Source organism: Protopterus annectens, chromosome 2.part1 (genome assembly GCF_019279795.1).
Source record: "Protopterus annectens isolate FY-2018-M chromosome 2.part1, PAN1.0, whole genome shotgun sequence".
NCBI classification, from domain to species: Eukaryota; Metazoa; Chordata; order Ceratodontiformes; family Protopteridae; genus Protopterus; species Protopterus annectens.
Genome location: NC_056729.1, coordinates 1773580278 through 1773601981, shown reverse-complemented (window position 1 = coordinate 1773601981; position 21704 = coordinate 1773580278). Strand labels below are relative to the sequence as shown.

General features: G+C 38.4%; 1 protein-coding gene across 2 annotated transcripts in view; it reads left to right on the top strand.

Moving 5' to 3' along the window:
• Positions 1–21704, top strand: part of LOC122794633 (RAP1 GTPase activating protein) — a 1835311-nt gene that overhangs the window by 934539 nt on the left and 879068 nt on the right. For both annotated transcript variants that reach the window (XM_044063215.1, XM_044063214.1), the window contains exon 7: positions 13892–13970. In XM_044063215.1, coding sequence (XP_043919150.1) covers positions 13892–13970 — 79 coding nt within the window. The remainder of the gene's footprint in view (positions 1–13891; positions 13971–21704) is intronic.

Genomic DNA, 21704 nt, shown 5'->3' with positions numbered 1-21704 from the left:
TCATGACACTAGACATACAAACTCCAGCACTAGGTTCTGCAGAAATTATACTCACTAAGGTAAAAATGAACGCTAAAAAACTATCAGTATAATTGGATGTACTTCCCGCCTGGTAATAATATACCCACTCTTGAGAACTTACTCCATTGGGCAACATAGACACTCCTGCAAGACGCCATCATCCCAGGAGAGTTTAATACCGACTGGACTGCATGTAATTCTACTATCCCCACTACACATATCAATGTCCACAGATTCACTCAGGCAATCCAATTTCCCACTAAACTGATAAAACAACAAACAGAATGTCTATGCTAGACTGGATAATGTCAAACAAACCATCCAAAATAAGCGAGTCTGGCTGCCTAGCTAAACGCATGAGTGACCACTTGACAACCCATGTAATTAGACACTGCCCCACTCAGGAAAAACCTACCACCTTTCAGCTAATACATAACAGAAAGAACTTCATCCCATCTAACTTCATCTCAGCTCTAAAAGTCTACAATTGGAATCCAGTCAAACATCTCAACTTTAATGAAGCTGTAAGATACTTCAAGTCCACATTTTTAAGCATTTTGAAATCTCATGCCCCACCTAGAATCATTAGAATTAAAGCTAACTATGCAGTCTGGATGAGCAAAGAAACCATGTCTTTACTTCATGCAAGATATAAAGCCTGGTGTAACTGGTACAAAACAAAAGCATTAAACTCAAAACAAGCATACTTAGAATTAAGAAATAAAGCCAAAAAATGATTAGAACAGACAAAATAAACTATTATCATGATATACAAATGAACCATCAACATGATCCTAGAAAGTTTTGGACAGCTATTAACAATGTTCTTCAACCAGACTCCACCCCCTTCTACCACAGACACCACAACTAAAATTGCCATTCAATTTAATATATTCTTTAGCAAATCCATAGTTGCCTTAGCAAACTCCCAAACATCTGCTGTCCTCAGTGAAAAACATAAACACCTTACTAATGAAAATGGCTTTACCTTTCAGCCTGTCTCTGTAAACCTGATTAAACAATTACTCAAAAAGCTAAAACCAACCACACTGGCTGCTGCTGAACTCCCAGCTGATTTTTTAAAAATCGCCACTGATGGAATAGCTTATCCAGCAACCATCCTTATCAAACGTTCCATTTCAGACAAACTAGTCCCTGACCTCTGGAAGGTATCCCATATTATTCCCCTTCATAAAGGGGGTAACTCAAAAGAACTAACAAACTACTGCTCCATAGCTATACTGTCTCCCCTCTCACAAATATTGGAAAGGTGTACACACAAACAAATCATGCAACACCTCAACACACAAAAACTGCTCACTAACACACAATATGGATTCAGGTCACAACATAGTACAACCACTACTCACAAATCATTCACGCACCTATTTAATGAGCATGGAAACAATGGTAAATATGTCTCAGCCATCTTTCTAGACCTTTCCAAGGCTTTTGACATGGTTAATCATAACAAACTTGTATAAGCTCTGTCAGAACTAAATCTTGGCCAGTCCACTATTGCATGGTTTCAGTGCTACCTAACAGGAAGGCAACAGGCAGTCAAATGGTACCAAGGGGTACCACAAGGGTCCATTCCCAGACATCTGTTGTGTAGAATATTTACCAACAACCTTCATATCTCTACTTGCCACTCCTCAATCATTCAGTACGTAGACGACTCTACATTAGTCTGCACCTCCTCCTCCCTCCTGGAACTGCACCAGCAAACTGAAGCTTCCTTTTTATCTGTTGAATCCTGGCTTACTGACCACCAACTAATACTTAACCCAAACAAAACACAACTTATCATCTTTCAACCTACACAACATAGCAATCCAGCCTTTCTTTTAACATCCTATCCAGTAACAAAACTATCATCTCTCCTGTTACACACACAAAGCGTTTTGGGGTAGTCATTGACTGTAACATGAAATTCGATATCCATATCTCTCTGACAATAAAGAAAGTCCATAAAAAACTAGGTACACTATATAGAAACAGACACTTCCTAACAAACACTGCTAAGGCCAGTATTGCATGCAGACATCTCATGTGTAAACTACTCTATACCTCTCCAATCCTCACAACCCTTAGAAAATCTGATACAGCCAAACTAGAAGCCTGCTACAACAAAATTGCCAAATTTGCTTCTAATATTTCCTATAAATCACACCATTGTCTGGCTCTCAAACAGCTCAATTGGCTTGAACTTCCTCACCTAATTCTATTTAATCAGCTTACCCTGTCACATAAAATTATATATCAACCTGAGATAATCCCATCACCTCAAGATCTGATAGTACCATACTCTTGTACCAGAAATCTCCGCTCCACCAACAAACTTCTCCTCAAAGTAACTAAAGAGAATAATGCCGCTGGTTCTTCCCTCTACTCTAACACAATAGCCAAACAATTGAATAAACTTCCCCCACTCATCACATCTATAGCTTCCATACATGAATTTAAAAAAAATCCTTAAAATCACACTTGTTGGACTCATTGATCTGCAACTGCGACAGTCCAGGTTAATACTAGGACCCATCTCTTTGCTTACTGTATCTTCCTCACCTTTACCCACTACAACCTCTTTCCCCTCATCTATTATAATTAATACCTGTACCATACCCTTGATTTACTTAATAACAGCAGCTATCACTCGGTGATATAATATTTAAATGATTGGTGCTACTATATACTTTTATGTCATATGTTAAATAATACTACTGTGCACTATGTACTGTACTATGTGCATTCTAATTGACGACTGTTTTGTTGTGTATATTGTTAATTGTGCAGCTTTTTTCCCCGGGTCTCTGCTGCAAAAGGACCCATGTCCAGTTGCACTTTCCTGGTAACCAAATGTAAAACAAATAAATAAAAATAAAAATTAAATATTATTATTATTATTATTATTATTATTATTATTATTGTTATTATTATTATTATTATTATTATTATTATTATTATTATTATTATTATTATTATTATTATTATTATTATTGTTATTATTATTATTATTATTATTGTTATTATTATTATTATTGTTATTATTATTATTATTATTATTATTATTATTGTTATTATTATTATTGTTGTTATTATTATTATTGTTATTATTATTATTATTATTATTATTATTATTATTGTTATTATTATTATTGTTATTATTATTATTATTATTATTATTATTATTATTATTATTATTATTATTATTATTATTATTATTATTGTTATTATTATTATTATTATTATTATTATTATTATTATTATTATTATTATTATTATTATTATTGTTATTATTGTTATTATTATTATTATTATTGTTATTATTATTATTATTATTGTTATTATTATTATTATTATTATTGTTGTTGTTGTTATTATTATTATTATTATTGTTGTTATTATTATTATTATTATTATTATTGTTATTATTGGTGATTTTAATCTAAACCTACTAGCATGTATAAAGCACAACCTTAATGAACTTCTTACTGACCACAAGCTACTCCAGTTAATGGATAACCCAATAAGGCCCATCCTCAAATCAAATCACCACTCATTACTTGCTTTCATAATTACTTGAGAAAAACAAAAATAAAGCAGTAACAAGTACTAAAGGATGCTCACACTAAAGTAATCAATAGAAGAAATGCAAATGCGAGCACACCAACACAGCCAACCAGGAAACAAATAGTCCAAAGCATCCAAAAGGTGTTTTTATTCCAAGGATTAGCGCTTTCGTGGGGTACTGCTTCATCAGATCCAAAACAAGAATGATAAAATCACAAAACATATTATATATAAAAGGACAACAAAGAGATTGCAACCAGTCAACAATTTGCATTAATAAAACAATTAGCAAAGATCACTGCCTCTTAATTAAGGCTGGTCTGAGAAAAAATACCAGAGTGTAAGCCTGGAGGCTTATGTGCCTGTAAAGATATAATCCATTTAGCTTCAACAGGATGTAATGTTTTTCATTTTAGGGTCTTACAACTAGCAGTACTTAGCAACAGAACAGGTAATGTTAATAATGAAGTGGAAATGCTTGAAGCTAAATGGATTATATCTTTACAGGCACATAACTCCCCTTTAAAAAATATAAAATTATTGTTAATTACCAGAGATTTCAACTACGCTATAAAATTTAATTTATCTGTTGCAGTGGTTAGTGTTGCTGCCTCTCAGCAAGAGGTTCTCCAGTTCGATCCTTGGCTGGGGTGCCTTCTGTGTGGAGTGTACATGTCCTCTCTGTGGTCACGTGGGTTTTCCCTGGGTGCTCCGGTTTCCTCCCACATCCCAAACACATGCTGTAGGTGGATTGGATACTCTAAATTGGCCCTAAGCATGAGTGCAGGTGTCTGTGCCTTCTGTGGAAGGTTGGGTGCCGGGCTGGCAACTTGACACTGTAAAACTCCACTGCCAATCATGAGCAGAGAGGTGATCCACTGTAGCGACCCCTGACCAGGAAAAGCCGAAAGAAAAGGAAGAAGAAGAAGAAGAGGATTGGACAAAACTTTATATTCCAATAAACTGTTTTGAAACATCTGTACTCCTGCTTCATTTGGGATAACTGTAAACAAATTTATAACATCACTTGTTAGTAATACCATATTATTCTTCCATAAATAGTTTTTTAATTGACCTAAAAAATCCTGTGAACCCTTGACAAGGTGTGGAATTGTACTGTAAATTGCTTTAAGCCACCAAATACATTAATATTGCTAGTGTGGAGGTTTTCAAAACATAGGTAGCAACTACCAGTCCAAACTGGGGAGAAAATGGATCCTTTTGGACTTTCGGATCTCAAAAATGGTTGGGATGATGGGTTTGTGATTTTTAAAAAATTGTAAGTCTCCTCATCAATCCTACCACTAGTGAAAAAGTCTTCCACTAAAAGGTCCGTTCGATGGTATGCTATATTTCCATCATTTTTATACACTGGTGCATATGTTTTCACATTGTGTAAAATGTTCAAATAGCACTGGAATAAAACATGGAGTTGAATAAAACCATCTCCACTCCCTTGTCAGGCCTCATGATGTGTGTATAGATCAATCCTTTCGTAAACCATGAAGTAAACTCCTCTCTTCCTTAGTTAAATTACTGCGATAATTAAATAATTATGTTTGTTTACTTTCCTTTTCTAATAAGTAAATAAAATCCATAACAGCTTCTCAAACAATATGGCTTTTTGACTGGTAAAAGCACCATGTCAGCTCTCTGGACTCTGATTGGTGACATGTTACCACTATGGATAAGGGAAGCTGACTGATGTGTTTATTGACTTTTCCATCTTTTAAGACATTGGCATCAGCCATAAATTCCCCACTTGGTTCAAACACTTCCTATCAAACACATCCTTCAGGGTAATGATAGATCCTACTCCTTCTGACACTGTCTACACTCACTCAGGTGTCCCACAAGGCTCCGTTCTTGCCCGAGGTTTGTTCTCAGTCTTTATTAATAAATGTCCACTTAATTTATGCCAACTTGCATTACGTCTGTATGCTGATTATGTGGTAATCTATGGGTCTGACTGCTCTCAGAAATCCATTGAAACACAACTTCAAAAACACCTACTCCACGGTTTACCCACATTCAAAATACTGTTAGTCATCTGCAAAAAAAAATGAAAGTACATATTGTTTGGCCCTCAGAAACCATTAAGCAGGTCCCCCGTCTTTACATGACAGGCTGTGATGGTAAGTGCACTTCCTTTTGATATACACAGTAAGAAACTGAAAATCAAGATAATTTTCTGGGTAAACAAGGTGTGTTACTTCATCACTACCTCTGATACGGTAGGTATAGATAAGGACGTCCTTGTTGCACAACTTGAGTACAGACTTCCCTTGTTTACCTCTGCTTCTAGCATAAAACTTAGTGACTCGTCAAACCCTCAAATAAAATTGGTCACCTCATATTGACATTCCCACAGAATGAACATCATGGCCTCACTCCTAAGGCTAAGTGGCTGCCAGTGCGAGCCAAAGTCAGTCTTCTACTTGGATCCCTTCTTTTCAAAGTACTTCATCAAGATCACCTCCCAACCCTCTCACTTCAAAGCTGTTTGCTGCACCTATGGCGATAACCTCAGGAGCCATGTCACAGGTGGCCCATCTCTACAAACGCCTTCTTTCAGGCCACATTCTACCAATCACAGCTTCTCAGTCCTTTCCCTAAAACAATGGCAGTCTCTTCCACTTGACCTCATTAACTCACTGACTACTCAGTTTTCAGACCTAAATTCATGCATTTTTCTAAAACAGCAGTATGACTGCAGCTGTCTGAATACAGGGCATGTCACATAACTGCACCTCCCACAGAGTAGGAGCCTAACAAGAACCCCTCTAGTTAGTGTTGTGAATTGTCTGCTGACTTACATGGCAGATAGCACCTAACTGTTGTAACACAACTCCTTAGAATCCGATCTGTCACTTACTGCGCTGGGAGCTTCCTGGTGTGTAGGTGATGTCCCACAAGTAAACACTCGCATAATCTTCATAATCTTCACTCAGGCTTGCTCTCCAAGTCCCTCACTTCCTCCTTCCTCTTCTTCTCTCTCCGTTTATTTTCTTTTTCTTGGTTCTTCATATGTAAATATGTGCATATAGTTTGCTTTTGAAATGTGAAATGTTTGTTTGACTGTAACAAATAGGTTAACCTCTAAGTAAATGAAGAGTCTTCTCTGTTCAGGTAATATCTATGTCTACTTCTATGTATATATGCATGGTTTCCTATATTCATGTATTTTATATGTTAATACCATGTTGATGTACAGTTTTCTGGATCTATTCATGTAATCCAGGCTGAACCTGCCATTGGTCATTTGTGATCAGTGCTCTAGCCTGATAAACAACTATAAGTAAATAAGTAAATAAATAAATAAATAAAAGCAAAACGGCTCCCCCTACAAGCCGGAGCAAACCTCATACTTAGTTTCCCGGTTTTCAAACGTTTCCATCAAGACATCCCATCTCCTCTTGTAAAGAAACTAATCACAACCAGCCCAACCTACAGCCTCAGAAGCCATTTTGCTGGTGGGCCTTCACTCCAACCAACTACTAGAAACCTGCATTATGCAAATCATAGCTTCTCTGTTCTTGCCAGTAGACTACAGCACGCATTCCCTTATAACCTCACCTATACTCAAGCTACCCCAAGTTTAGGGCAGAATTCAAACAGTTCCTGATTGGTGAACACAAATGCAAATTCCAGAAATCTAGGGGCATAAATATATACTTTCCCTTATAAGTTAACACCTTTTTCTTTCTGATTAACTCTTTGTTTATCCTGTTTCCTTAGATGTTTGCTAACTATTTACATACTTATCAGGCATTGTGTTTCCTTCAGGACTATGTCATTAGACATCAGTAACACCATCATATGAAGCTCCATGGAACATGGAACTGTCGGTCTTTCCCTGAACTTCACCCTCTTTGTACAGCTTTCACTTCTCTTTTGCATTCACGACTCTGTGTTAGTAGTCGCATATCTGTTCTACATGCTTCTATTGACTTTTGTTTGTTGATTTTTGTTGTTGCAATCTGATCGTAACTCAGGGTGAGTCCACAATTGGTCATTCTGTAATCAGTGAGTATTCTACGTCTGTAACCTAAATGTAAATAAATAACTAATAAATAAATAATCCCAATAATTCCAGCTGGCAAAAATTCGTTCATCTTGTGGCTCATACAGGTGGAACTTAACCTGCGAAGATTGATGTTGATGCCCAAAGGAGAACAGATCGTGACCACAGATGCATCTGACCTATCTTGAAGAGTTTATCGAGTGCAGGTAAAGGTATTCAGATCCTGGCAGTGGACCACACTCAGCAACCACATTAGTGTGAAATGAGTGCAGATGAGTTTAGCAGATCTGCTATCAGCAGTTATGAGTGGAAAGAGGATCCAGATGTTTTTATGTCCATTTTTTTTAAAAGGCATTTCCCTCAAAAAAAATATCACCTACAAATATTTTTCTCCAGATTCTCATAAAGATTTTCCTCAAGAAGGTTATAAGACATGAGGACCTTATCTGTGCATTCCTGCCACTGCCTCTTTTACCAAGGGTGATGCAAAACATCAGATCAGGCAACCACAGGATCTTACTTGTGGCCAGCCATGGCCCACATAGCTTTGGTTTTCTCTACTAATTCAAATGATTCAAAATGATCACATCCTGCAGCAATAGCATTGCTGTCTGATATGGGACAGGAGAATTTTGTTTCACTCACCTGGAGAACCTATGACTAACAGCATGGACCCTCTTGGAGTGATACCCTATAAAGACAGATTTTCAGAGGAGGGCATTAGCATTCTGCAGGTAACCAGAACACTGACCACTAGAAAAATCACACCTACCTAAATAGTAAATGTTTCTGTTGTAGAGCATATCCAAAGGCATTGCCCCAAAACAGTGTAACAAACTGCAACATCTGTAGTATTTAGCAGAACATCTGGTTGTGAGGCTGTCATACCCCTCTCAGATGATCCACTACATGTCTTCCCATGAAACCTCCTTTATCTACTGTCTTGTTGTCCAAACAATTCTTGAAGTGAGTGTTACACATAAAGCCTCCTAGGAACCCATTACCCCCTTGGGATATGAAGTTTGTTATTAAGACACTGACTTTGAAGCCTTGTCAGCCCACCATGTCTGCGGTAACACCACCTCTCCTCCCTCCTGCCAGTTTCCTTAGGGGTCCCAGAAGGCTCAGTCCTGGGGGGTCCTCTACTCTTCTCCCTCTTTACTCCACATGTCCACTTGTCATGCTTTTGTGATACAATATGCGGATGACTTTACTCTCATATGCTCATGCCTCCAAACCATAACCCAAGATTCATTTCTATCAGTTGAAACGTGGCACACCAATTCTCAACTCATTCTAAACCCCAGTAAAACCAAACTCCTTCTCTTTTACCCCTCAAGAACTCCTTCTACTCACCTAACTTTCATCATAGAGTCCAAAAATAAAACTATTATCACCCCAGTAACACATACTAAACTGCTAGTAGTCGAAATTGACAACAATCTGAAATTCAGCATCCATATAGCCCAAATTATTGAAAACATTCACAACAAATTAGGTCTTCTTTACAGAAACAAAGAATTTTTAACTAGATCCACAAAAGCTAACATTGCCCATACACACCTCCTGTCAACTCTCCTATATGCCTCCTCAATACTAACCAACCTCCGTAAAACTGATGTTACAAATTTAGAAACCTGTTACAATAAAATTGCAAGGTTCGCTATTGCTGCCACACACAGGTCACACCATTGCACTGCTCTTAAACAACTAAATTGCCTAGAACTCCCTCAACTGCTCCAATATAAACAGCTAACCTTTGCCCATTAAATCCTGCATGAACCGGATAAAATCCCTGCTCTAAAAAATATTATACAACCACACACCACGTGTAGAGCCTTCCATTCTAGTGACAAACTCCTTCTAGAAACCACCAAAGCTAACAATTCAGCTGGGGAATCTGTATTGTCAAACGTCATTCCTACAATTTGGATAATTACCTACCTCTGTTTCTCCAGCTGCTCCATAGTATAATTCAAAAAACTCCTATCTACTCACTTAGAAAACACCTGGCTTTGTTCTTGCGACCCTCCTGTTTAACTGTATGTTCTGTACATCTATACACACCTAGCTCATTTAGTGCTTCCATACTTCATACTCTTATTTCCACTCTATCTTGCCTTCTTCCCTACCTAAATGTATGTACTCAAGTATCACAAGTTATGTTATTGTAACTCTGAAATACTGCATTACCCAAATATGTACTATTGTTGAATTTGTTTGTTCTGGAAAATCCTTCATGGTTTTCATTTGTTAATATTGGTAATTTTTCTTTATTTTGGTTAATTATGTTTATTTTGTTATAATTGTTAATTTCTAAAATGTGTCTCTCACTGCTGGAGCTTTTCTCCCCTGGCCTCTGCTGAAAAAGGACCTGTGTCCAGTCAGACTTTCCCAGTAAACAAATGTAAAATAAATACATTTTAGACCTGGATTACACTAATGCAAATGGCATTAATATTTGTCAGAAAGTTCTAAAAAATGTAAGCCTTTATGGGTGATTTTGTGCAAAGATCCTTATATATTTTTCCACAAGAAGAAGACTAAGCCAAGTATAATCCATCACAATCTCGGAGCCAGACTCAACTGAGTTAACCAGCTGCCTGCCTTTTTACTTAAACCTTAAAATAAAATAAAAGAGAAAAGGGTGTTGCCCCCACTAGATGTCCACAGGCAACTCAGGCTTTACACTGCCACACCAAGGACATTAGGCAGATGAACCAACTTTTTGTCTTATTCAAGTTAGACAAAATGGGCAGTCCTGTCTCCAGGCATATTCCTTCAAAATGGATAGCTACGAGTATCAAACTTATGGCTTCAGGAAAAAATGTTGGGGACTGTTGGCAAGCTGCATTGTTCTAGGGAAGTGGCTACCAAAACTCTGCAAGATTGTCTTTGCTCAGGGCATTTGTAAACAGCTACTTGGATGGGCATGTATACTTTGTTTACGCATTACAAACTGGATTTTCAATCCAAGAGCAGGATGAGTTTTGGATGTGACACGGCTTCCTGTCTGTGGAATTTCCACACTCCTTCTTTCATGAGCTTCTCAGAGATGTGGAATTACACTACAGAAGGGGTACATATTATAAACACAGTACGTTCATGCACATCCCACTGATAAGGAATTGCCCCTACAGAAGAGGTCCGTATGATAACCACAGAATCTCCCTAACATAAATGGTCAACTGGGACAAGATTGCTACAGTGCTGCCCCCCAACCCGCAGCTGTCTGATTTCTTACCTATATTGTGGGTCCCTAGGACTGAATATCTTATTTGTTCCACTGCACCTTCACAATTTTGTGTTATGGGAACTTTGTCAGAATTTCTGTAGTGTTAGACAGTGAAAGAATTTAGGGTTAAAGTCTTCAAGGACTTTACATTGTTAAGACCAAGAGCCAGCAGCTCCTGTAGCAGGGCATATTTCTGGCAGCTTTTCTACCAAAATAACTGAAGAATGCAATGTACGCTCACTTTTTACACTGTATGTCAGGTGGCTTGGTATAAAGGGAGAGTAAGACTTCTAGGGAATGTCCAAGAAAGTTCTAGAAGTCAGACTGAAAGAGCAGGTGTCCACTTTCAGCAACTTCACTGCAATAACCAGTAACCACTTAAGTACTACATACTCTCATGTGTAAAATTCTAACACTTGGCTATTGTCCCCCATTAAAAGACTTCCTCAGATTAGGGAGCATAGCTGCACCTTAAAAGTAGTCAAGAAATCTCACTCATACTAGTGAGATCTAGATTCAAACTTACCAGTGGTGAAAAAGTATTCTGAAGAAAAGGAGCAACCATATGGAATGGAACCACCTACCTTTGCATGTTAAAGCATATTTACACTCGGGCTTTTTTGTATCTCAGGCAATATTTGCAAAATGAGTCAAATGCACCTGCTTTTGAGACACTGGCACTAAATGTTAGCAGCTTGTCAAAGCATTTAATCTTGAATTATGTTACTGCAAGTTGAGTAAGGTGGGATAACAAAAAAACTGTATAAATAGTCTTCTGTAACATTGTAATTTTACAAATATTGCCTTTATCCTTTTGCTCTGATATTTAGTTATGTCTTTCTCCCTCTGTAATACAGCCATGTTTTTATTTTGTTATATTTTATTTGGTTTGAATTGGTACCTAGGTATATTCCAATCCAAACCACTGTATCTGGATAAAAAACAAACAGCACTCAGGCAGGTCTTCCCAATAGTTTACTATTACAAAAACGTACACTTGACTTAAAGCGCTTTTCATTTGCACTGAAGCAAACTTCATCAGAAGTCAGTACCAATTAAAATAACACAATTTAAAATACAAATGTAATGACGTACTTAGTATTCCACCTATACAACAACGGTGGCACTTAAAGTTGTAAGCAGCTAAATACTTCTGAATCAACTTTAGTTTTAAAAAGGACAACAATGATAAACAAACACAATTAACCCTGACATATCACTTGTATGCTCAACTATATAAAATGTAATATATATATATATATATATATATATATATATATATATATATATATATATTAAAAACTAAATATGACAAACTAAATATAGCAATTACAAGCGATGATACCACTGCACAAATTAACTGTTACATCATTATTAAATTTGTGCTTACTTAAAATATAATAACTACATTTACTGTGTGCTTTAACTGCTGACTAACTAGTACCCTTTTCATTTTCGTTATGAGATTTACTGCTTTAACAAAGTTGTGTCACTATTGACCCAAATTTGTATTTTTCAACACGCAACTAATAGAGCACATGTCGTTTAACCCAGGAACCCTGTAGGCGTCTAGCCTTATCTGCCATGACAATTCCAATTCTTCTAAAAGAATTGGTGTTGGACCACCTCTTATGGGAGATACAACCTGATCTATTGCTATATAAGAAAAGCCATGACCATGATGGACATGAACATGTTTTGCCAATGCATTTTCTAACTTAACTTTAGTAATTGCATATTGGTGTTCATATACTCTATCTCGAAGCCTGCGTTTGGTTTTCCTGATGTAAAATGCAGGGCACTGTTTACATCTAGCAAGATAGACTATAAACTTGGATTTACAATTAAATTTAGATCTCACTTTGTATTGTCTATTTTTCACTGAAAATGAACTAGATGTATCCATATATTTACAATAACTACACGCTTCACATTTAAACATTCCGGTTATCCGTGACACAGGCTGGACAGCTGAGTCTAGTATAGTTTTTAAATTCTTCCCTTTCCTGAAAGACATATGTGGAGTGTCACCCAGTTTATCCAATATAGCTGGTGACATTCTAAATAACTCCCAGTTTTTCTTTAGAATGTCAATTACCAAATGACTATCACAGCTAAAAGTTGTAATAAATTTTAAACATGGGTCAAGGTCTGTAAGGGGTAGCCTACTTTCATTGTGTGTCCGTGTTACTTCTTGATCTGGTGGACTTAAAAATTCAACGCTTTCATCACTGTAAACTTTGACCCTTAATATTGGAGAATAAATCATATTTATTCTCTTCAATTTAACTTCATCTGTCAACCTGTCTATAAGATCAACTGGGTAACCCCGTCCCAAAAACATGATTTTAAGCCGATCACATTCAGCGAAAAAATCACTCAGTTGCGTGTTGATACGAGCTGCTCTAACAAGTTGGCCCTTGACAACTAAGCGTTTCTTGTAAAAGGGGTGACTGCTTGAAAAATGTAAAAAATCATTTGAATAAGTTGCCTTCCTGTATATACTAGCTTGAAAGCAACGTAAAATCCTGTTTTTTACTAACAAAACATCTAAATACGCTATTACTTCTGTGTCAAAAGATGAAGTAAACCTGAGAAAATCTGTAGTTTGGTTTAAATAATCAACCAAGGCAGAACTTTCTTGAACTGAACCTTTTAACAGGATAAAAATATCGTCCAGAAACCTCGTATAATATATGATGTTATTAACTAAACCAGTATTTTTTGAAAATAAACTCGGTTTCTGTATCTGGATATTTACTATACAGTCCTTCTGCTCAGGTTGTGACTAAACAGGATCAGTACAGGAGCTCACTTATCCATTTATCAAATTGAAAAATAAATGAAAAAAAGGAATTATACCATAAGAGTGGTCTCCAACTGGAACATCTTCTGTTTAGGGTGAGTTACTCATATTACTGAACTTATCTCCTGATTTTCTTATACCTGACAACATACGGATGTATAACTCTCTAGCTATTTCTATCTATGTATATTATTTTTGAACAATGAATTTAAGTCTGCTTCTTTTGTTCCAGGACAAAGTGCAAAACCTATCATGATGTTATCCCGATATCCTGTCTAACAGAATTCCCCAATGTAGTTCAGATGGCAAAGGTAATACTTTGTTTTGTTTTCTTTTACCAGTAGTACTTTTAGCTGGCTATTTTGTGGTATTCGTTCCCCATAAATAATGATACAGATGGCTTGTATATCTGGGGAGCTGTAAAATGAATATGTCTGCTTCTTTTTGACCAAACATAGAAAAGATAGTCGAAACACAAAGGCTGCTGTGTCATGTATGTCTGAATGCATTAACCCACAGCACAAGGTATTTAAAGTGTTTGGCACAATATGGTACTGCATCGAGGCATCTGGTGAGTTAAATGTCGTGATGCAATTTACACAAGTTCAGCCAAAATTTCTTAGTACATTTTTTAATAAAAAGCTTTGTAAACCATTTACTTAAACCATGGCCAAAGTAAATTTAGTGTTTCCTTGTGTGATGTCATGTTAGGTGGCTGTCCATAGAATTTAGGGGACGCCTCTTAGTGCATGCACAGCTTGCAGTCTTTAAAGTCTAAAGATAGCTCTAAAATTTCCCCATAGATGATGTGGTCAAAGCTCAATTATAAAAGTGAATGCCATCAGTGCAAGGAAAAGTTTTATGAAGGGTTTTGTCTTTTTAAGTTTAAAAACGGTTGCCAATACAATGAAGATACAGATCAGCCCATTATGCACCACATACGGTGGTATAACTGGCTCCCGAGTATTTCATCGAATGGCCAGATTATTGAACGGCATTTCATCAGAAATGCCATTCACTGAAATGTTCTGACTGAGGTCATGTTACAGTAGGGATCAAGAAATTTGTCATTTCGCCACTGTAATTCAATCTCGGAGTTAGTATTTATAGTTAGCAGGGGGTATGCGGGGATCAATGAATGGCATTTCAGATGAAATCCCATTCAACAATGTAGCCATTCGATGAAATAATGTAGACCCAGTATAACCAGTAAGTCACGAAAAATGTGACAAGACACTTATACTTTTACTTTATTATAGCACAAGACTAACATTAATCTGAAAGTGTTTTTCTAGTTGCAAATTACATCTTTATTTAAGCAGTGCAATATTTGCACAGTGTCTCTGAAGGATTATAGAATATTTGCATATAAAATGAACAGTAAGTTATTCTTGGATTCTAGTTTTCAACATATTGCATGGTTTCCTTTGAGTGTTAAATCACTGAGACTTGACATAGTAATCTAATAGATCTATATAGTAATGTTCAGCTAAGTATCTATATTTCTCAATCAATTTATCTGTAAATATTCTTTACTTTGTATGGTAGAGTTCATTTATTTTCTTAGGTTTATAACTGCTGCAGCCAAAGTTTTGATATGTACACAGACAACCCTCTCCTCCTCCCACAAAACACAAATACATGCGAGAGATGCAACTATACGGCCAAACTGGAGGCTGAGCTCTCTCAACATAGGACTGGCAAGACCAGTCAGGAGGAGAAGGTTACCACACACACTATAGACCCAGTCTCACATAGTACCATCACAACCTCAAATCATACACATAAACACACAAAGACATACTCGGCGGCTCTGATCAAAAATCTACCAAAACAGCAGAGGCCACCAAAGCAGACACCCAAACAACCACCACCTCAGAACACAACACCTGCAACACATAGACCTCACAGTCAGAGTGTTAAACAGTCACAGCCCTTAAGGCCAAACACAATGCCAGACACACTAGTTATTGGTGACTCCATAGTCAGACACACTGACGTCCCGCTCACCAGACTGAGTAAGGAGAAGGTCACAGTAAGCTGCCTGTCGGGTGCTAGAATCCGCCACATAACGCAAGCACTCAGGTCTCTCAACAGCAGGTACAAATACGACTCAGTCATTGTCCACGCTGGTGTAAACGACCTGAGACGTACCTCCTTGGACTACATGAAAAGAGACATTGAGGAGCTCTCTGATTATGTAGCCCAGGCAGGTATGACCCTGACCGTGAGCAGTATCCTACCTTCACCAAGAATGATGCCAGAATACAGAGATAAGATGATCAGCTTTAACAATTGGCTTAAACTCTGGTGTCATTCAAAGGGGATCCAATGTCTGTCTGCCTGGGATGACATGCTGGACAAGCCACGCTGCTTCACAAAGGACGGCTTGCACCTGTCACCCCTGGGATTCCGGATATTGGCAAAGGCTCTTGCCACCCCATAGTGCCTTTTTAGGCAAGGCTCAAATTCTAAACCTACCACCCTAGAACACAAAAAGGAAAAAAACTAAGGGTAATGCTGCTCAATGCCAGAAGTCTAAATCTCAAAATGCACGCACTCGAGGCCCTTCTCAGTATGGAGAACATCGATGTCTGTGCAGTGACAGAAACCTGGTTCAAGGCTCCTGAGAGCACCCCAGCACTATCAGGTTTTACCTCTTATCATGCGTTCCGCCCCAAAATCCGGACAATACCAAGAAAGGAGGGGGTATCCATATTCATCAAAGACACCCACACCTCAAGACTGGTGGCAACGCACGATGCATCGGAGACCATCCAGGTGCAATTAACCATAGGCAAGACTGCTGTGCAAATTGTAGCATGTTACAGGCCACCCTCACAAACTCAGGAACCTCACATGGCCTTCCTGAAAACACTAGAGGGATAAATGTATCACCAAACACCATCATACTAGGTGACTTCAATTACCCTAATATAGACTGGGAACACTACTCAAGCCCAAACACCCTAGCCCAAAAGTTCCTGGAATTCATAAACTCAAATGCCATGGAACAACTAGTCACCATCCCCACAAGAGGAGAAAACATACTTGATCTCATCATCACGAACATGGGAGCACAATGTTCAACACCAGAAGTATACCCCTCACTGGTGAGAGCAGATCACAAACTAATCTCGCTGGAGGTCCTCATCCCACCCCCACCTGAAATAAAAAAGACCACAGTAAAGAACTTCTCAAAGCCGACTTCACACTTCTAAAGACTAGTGTGGTCTCCTTTAAGGCCCCGAGTCATGGAAAACAGTACTCAAGCCGCTGAATCACTTACAAATGCCTTCTACCAGCACCTGCAGGACTGCATGGATAAGGCAATCCCAAGCAAAACAAAGACTCTTTGTACCAAAGGCAAGCGTCCAGTCTGGTGGACCCCAGCCATAAACAAACTCTACAACAAAAGGAGGAAGCTACTACAAGATAGAGCAAAATCCTTAAAAGGTAAGACACCCTTGATCACTATAAGTAAAAACTAAGAGCTCTCATAAAATCATCCAAAGCAAATTTTGAGAGAAAAATAGCTAAAGACTCAAAAGACAATCATAAGGCCTTCTTTAGCTATGTTAGAAACCTGGGAGGAACCTCCCAGATATGCTCAGAACTAGTTCAAAATGATGTGAAGATTACTGATCCTACAGACATTGCCAACATACTGGCTGACAGGTTCAGTGCAAACTTCTCCCCTCCCCAAAAGGAGAGATATCTATACCAAGCGATTGCAGCCCCCAAACATCTCCAACGCCCAAGTGAGAACTGCTCTCTCCAAAGCAAAAACACAGCATCCATGGGACCTGATGGTGTCCCCGGCTGTGTGCTCCACGAACTCAACGAGGAATTAAACCCACAGCTAGGACAGCTGTTTAATCATAGTCTTACCTCTGGATACGTACCCAGGAGTGGCGCACTGCAACTGTGGTCCCACTTCACAAAGGCGGTGCCTCCACCGACCCTGGAAATTACCGCCCATTAGCTTGACAAGCCTTATCTGCAAAGCCATGGAGAGGATCATAATGGACCTCATAAATAAAGACATAGGGAATTTGCAGACTTTGGATCCATCCCAGTTTGGCTTTGTCAAAGGCAGATCATGCCTTCTAAACTTGGTTGACTTTTTGAAACAGTCACCAAAGCCATTGATGAGGAAAGGCAGTCCATACAGCCTACCTTGATCTGGCGAAGGCCTTGATACAATACCCCACTCGGGTATCATTGAAAAACTCATCAGCTTAAATGTTAACCCATACATCACAAGATGGGTTGCAAACTGGCTGAGTGACAGAACCCACAGGGTCAGAGTTGCTGGCGCCATGTCAGACTCAAAGCCTGTCACAAGTGGTGTACCACAGGGCTCAGTCCTGGGCCCACTCTTGTTTGGCATCTACTTTTCCGAAGTACAAGCAAACACAGGAGGGTTATGGCTGACAAAGTTTGCAGATGACTGCAAACTGGGCGCCATAGTAGAAAACACATCTGACACAGATATCCTTCAGAAGGGTCTCACAGAAACGGATAACTGGTGCCAGAGCCATGGCCTAAAGTTAAATGCCAAAAAATGCATAGTCATACCCTTCGGGAAAAACAAGGTTACCCCTAGCTACCAAATAGGTGGCAATCCACTGAGCATAGAAGAAGTTATCAGGGACCTGGGGACCCAGGTTGATAGTAGTCTGTCATTCGACACCCATGTAGCTAAAGTAGTTAGGAAGACCTTCTACATTGCCCACCTTATCATGAAGGGATTCTCATCTAGATCAAGGGAGGTCATAGTCTCCCTATACTCATCACTCATCAGACCAATGATTGAGTACAATGCCCCATTCGAATGTATCTGACCCGACACTTGCAGCAGCTGGAGAGGCCACAAAAGTTCCTCACCAAAAGGATAAAGGGTCTCAAACATCTGTCCTATGCTGCCCGACTGAAAGAACTCCAGCTCTATTCAGTCGCCACGCTTGCTCAGAGGTGACCTTTGCCTAACATACAAGGCCATGTCAAACCCAGATTTGATGAATATGCTTCACCTCAAAAATCTAGATCCGTCAGAGCCACAAGGGCGGAGACTTAAACCTCGACACGGCTATTAATAGGACGCTGGAGGGATAGATTCATCACCCAAAGACTCCTATGCTGTGGAATAAAATCCCGGTATATGTGAGGCAGAGCACCTCGCTGGCCTTGTTCAAGAGAAATCTTGACCAATGGATGGGAGATCGCAGATATACCCCAGCGATTACCTCAGTGTCACTGCTCAACAGAGGCACAGCAAAATAATGGGTATAGTTCCCCATACTAAAGGGGTGGCGTAAGCCACAAAACTATGGGCTAGGCTTGTAAATGCCCTCGGGCAGATAGCCTAGTATGAACCTATGAACCTATGAACCTATGACTCCAAAATCCTAGGAGATGATATAACTTGTATGGAGAGAGGTTATACTTATAACTAGGCTAGCTTTCAGTGATGTAAACTGAGAAGAGGGATGTTAACTCCAGTGTTGTGAAGTCAGACTGAAAGAGGTATAGCTTGTTGCAGTACAAGCTGGAAATGGGAGGTGCCATAAATAACTTTCACTGGGGGGTGCACAATCAGACAGGCTGCGCGTGACGTCTGTTCATGCATGGTTAGATGTACTGGGAAATTGGTAAGATTCCCAGTGCTGCAAATGCCGTGCAATGGGCAAGTTAGAGTACGGAAGATGTTATCACTTCTGATGGAGCAAATGAAATGGGTTGGGGATTGGTGTAATGGTTAAGCTAATTACCCTACAGCCACAAAGTACAGAGTTTGATCGTCATCCATTAAAGGAAAATCGTCTAGGATTAAAATGGCCCACAAGGGCAGCTAGCATACTACTTACCTACAAATCTAAAGTGAGGTGAAAGGGTCACAGTGAAGATATTGGTGAGACCTCCACAAGTGGCATGGGATCAGAAAGAGTACATGGGGTGACTTCAAGCGGTATGAGATCAAAGTGGGAGGTGATATATATTATGTATTTTCCTTATTTAATCAGCTATCAACAAAAATCATTATCACCACAATGATTACGTCTCAGCTTCCTTAGCCTGTGCACTTCTCATGAATGCATATCTGCCCCTTTCAGAACTGGGCACTGAATGTGTATTTTGCAAAGTCACAATGGCACTTTGGTGCCTAATAGACAGCAATCTCCTCAACATCAGCAAAGGTAACTTAAAAGGAGCAATGTTCATTAACCACAAAAAGTCTTTGACATAATCAATCACCGACTCCTGCCTCTTCTCCACTGTCCTCAAATCAATCACCAACTCCTGCCTCTTCTCCTCTGTCCTCATAACATTGACGTTAATAACACATCCTTCACCTGGTTCCAAGAGTTCTTGTCAAACCGATTCATCAGAGACAAATTAAGCTCTTCCTTCTGTCAGCCCACACCTCTTTTAATGGGAGTACCCCAAAGTTCTATCCTATTTCCTGTTGTTTTCTCTGTTTTCGTTAATAAACTACCCCATGACCTTTGTATTCTAGAACTTATCCTGTGTGCTGATGACGTGGTAATCCTTCAGTTCAGCCACAACCATTCTACAATTGAAAGTCAACTGCAAAAAGATTTTTAACTTCCTCAATTCCTGTTTCATTAACCACATACTAATACTTAACTCTGCAAACACAAAAAGCATATTAATTGGCACTTTCCAAAAAAATCATTAAAGTCACTCGTGTTGCACTGCCTTTTGTGGCAGATCAATAGAAGCTACCAGCTCCTTCAGATACTTCGGTTTGTGGTTAGACCAATCACTAAAATTCCATACCCATATTGAGACATCAAGAGTAAAAGTTAATTCAGTTCTCTTTTGGGACAAGAAAATCTCACTTTACCTATTCAAACTGAACAGGGCTTCTGTAGTCAAAGGAGTGCTTCTGGCCAAATTTGAATGTAAATTACCCATAACATAGAACAAACCAAATCCTATGCAAGGGGGAATGCACGGTCCAAACCACGTATCAAAATCACCAAATAGACCAGCAAGGCAGAACGGAGTTCAATATTCATTTATTTTTATACTAAAACAAACTAGTTTCGGCAAAAATAGCCTTCTTCAGTGTAGGACAGTACAGTCAAGTTCCTTGTCCTCATCCATTTAAATACAGACCATCAGCCAATAAGGCAAATAAGCTCATCAATATTAATGAGATGAAAACAATTTTTCTGTAATCACAATATACAGAGTGTGACACTTCAGTGAAAAACAGTGATAATATAGGACATAACAACCATAGTTAAGGTAAAGGAATAAAATAAACTGAGAATAATATGGTATAACATATATATGTAAAAACATATATAGTTTTTTGGCCATAAGCAACATCTGTTACACAAATATTTATCCATACAAACAATGGTAATTTCACATATCGACTACCTATATTATATTAATTCAGCAGCCCAGACCCCCCATACCAAAATTACTGCTGATTAGCAACATTTTGTAATCACAAAATGCAAGATGTAACACTTCAATGAAGAGCAGTGAGAATAGAGGACCTAACAACCATAAATAGATGTAAGGGAATAAAATAAACTTGGAATAGTGTGGTATAACATATATATGTAAATACATATATGGTTTTATGACCATAAACAACATCCGCTAAACAAATATTTATCCATACAAACAGTAATAATTTCACATGTCAACTACCTATATTATATTAATTCAGCAACCCAGACCCCCCATACCAAAGTTGCTGCTGATTAGCAAACCCATATAGCTGGGTGTCATGAACAGGAATCAGGCTAGACAAAGCAAAGATACATATATATCATTTGCATACGCAAATATATAATAATTCTTAATATCAAAATAATCCAAACCTTAACAACAAAATAGGTCAACAGGGTTATTAAAACATGGACATAGTCTCCTATAAGTGATCATTTAAACCCGGATGGAACAAACCCCCCAGGGTTGTAATCCAATATTTTTCTTTTTGATCCAATAAACCATGCCAACCTTGTTTGTTAGTCCTATCTCCAGAGATGCGATCAATG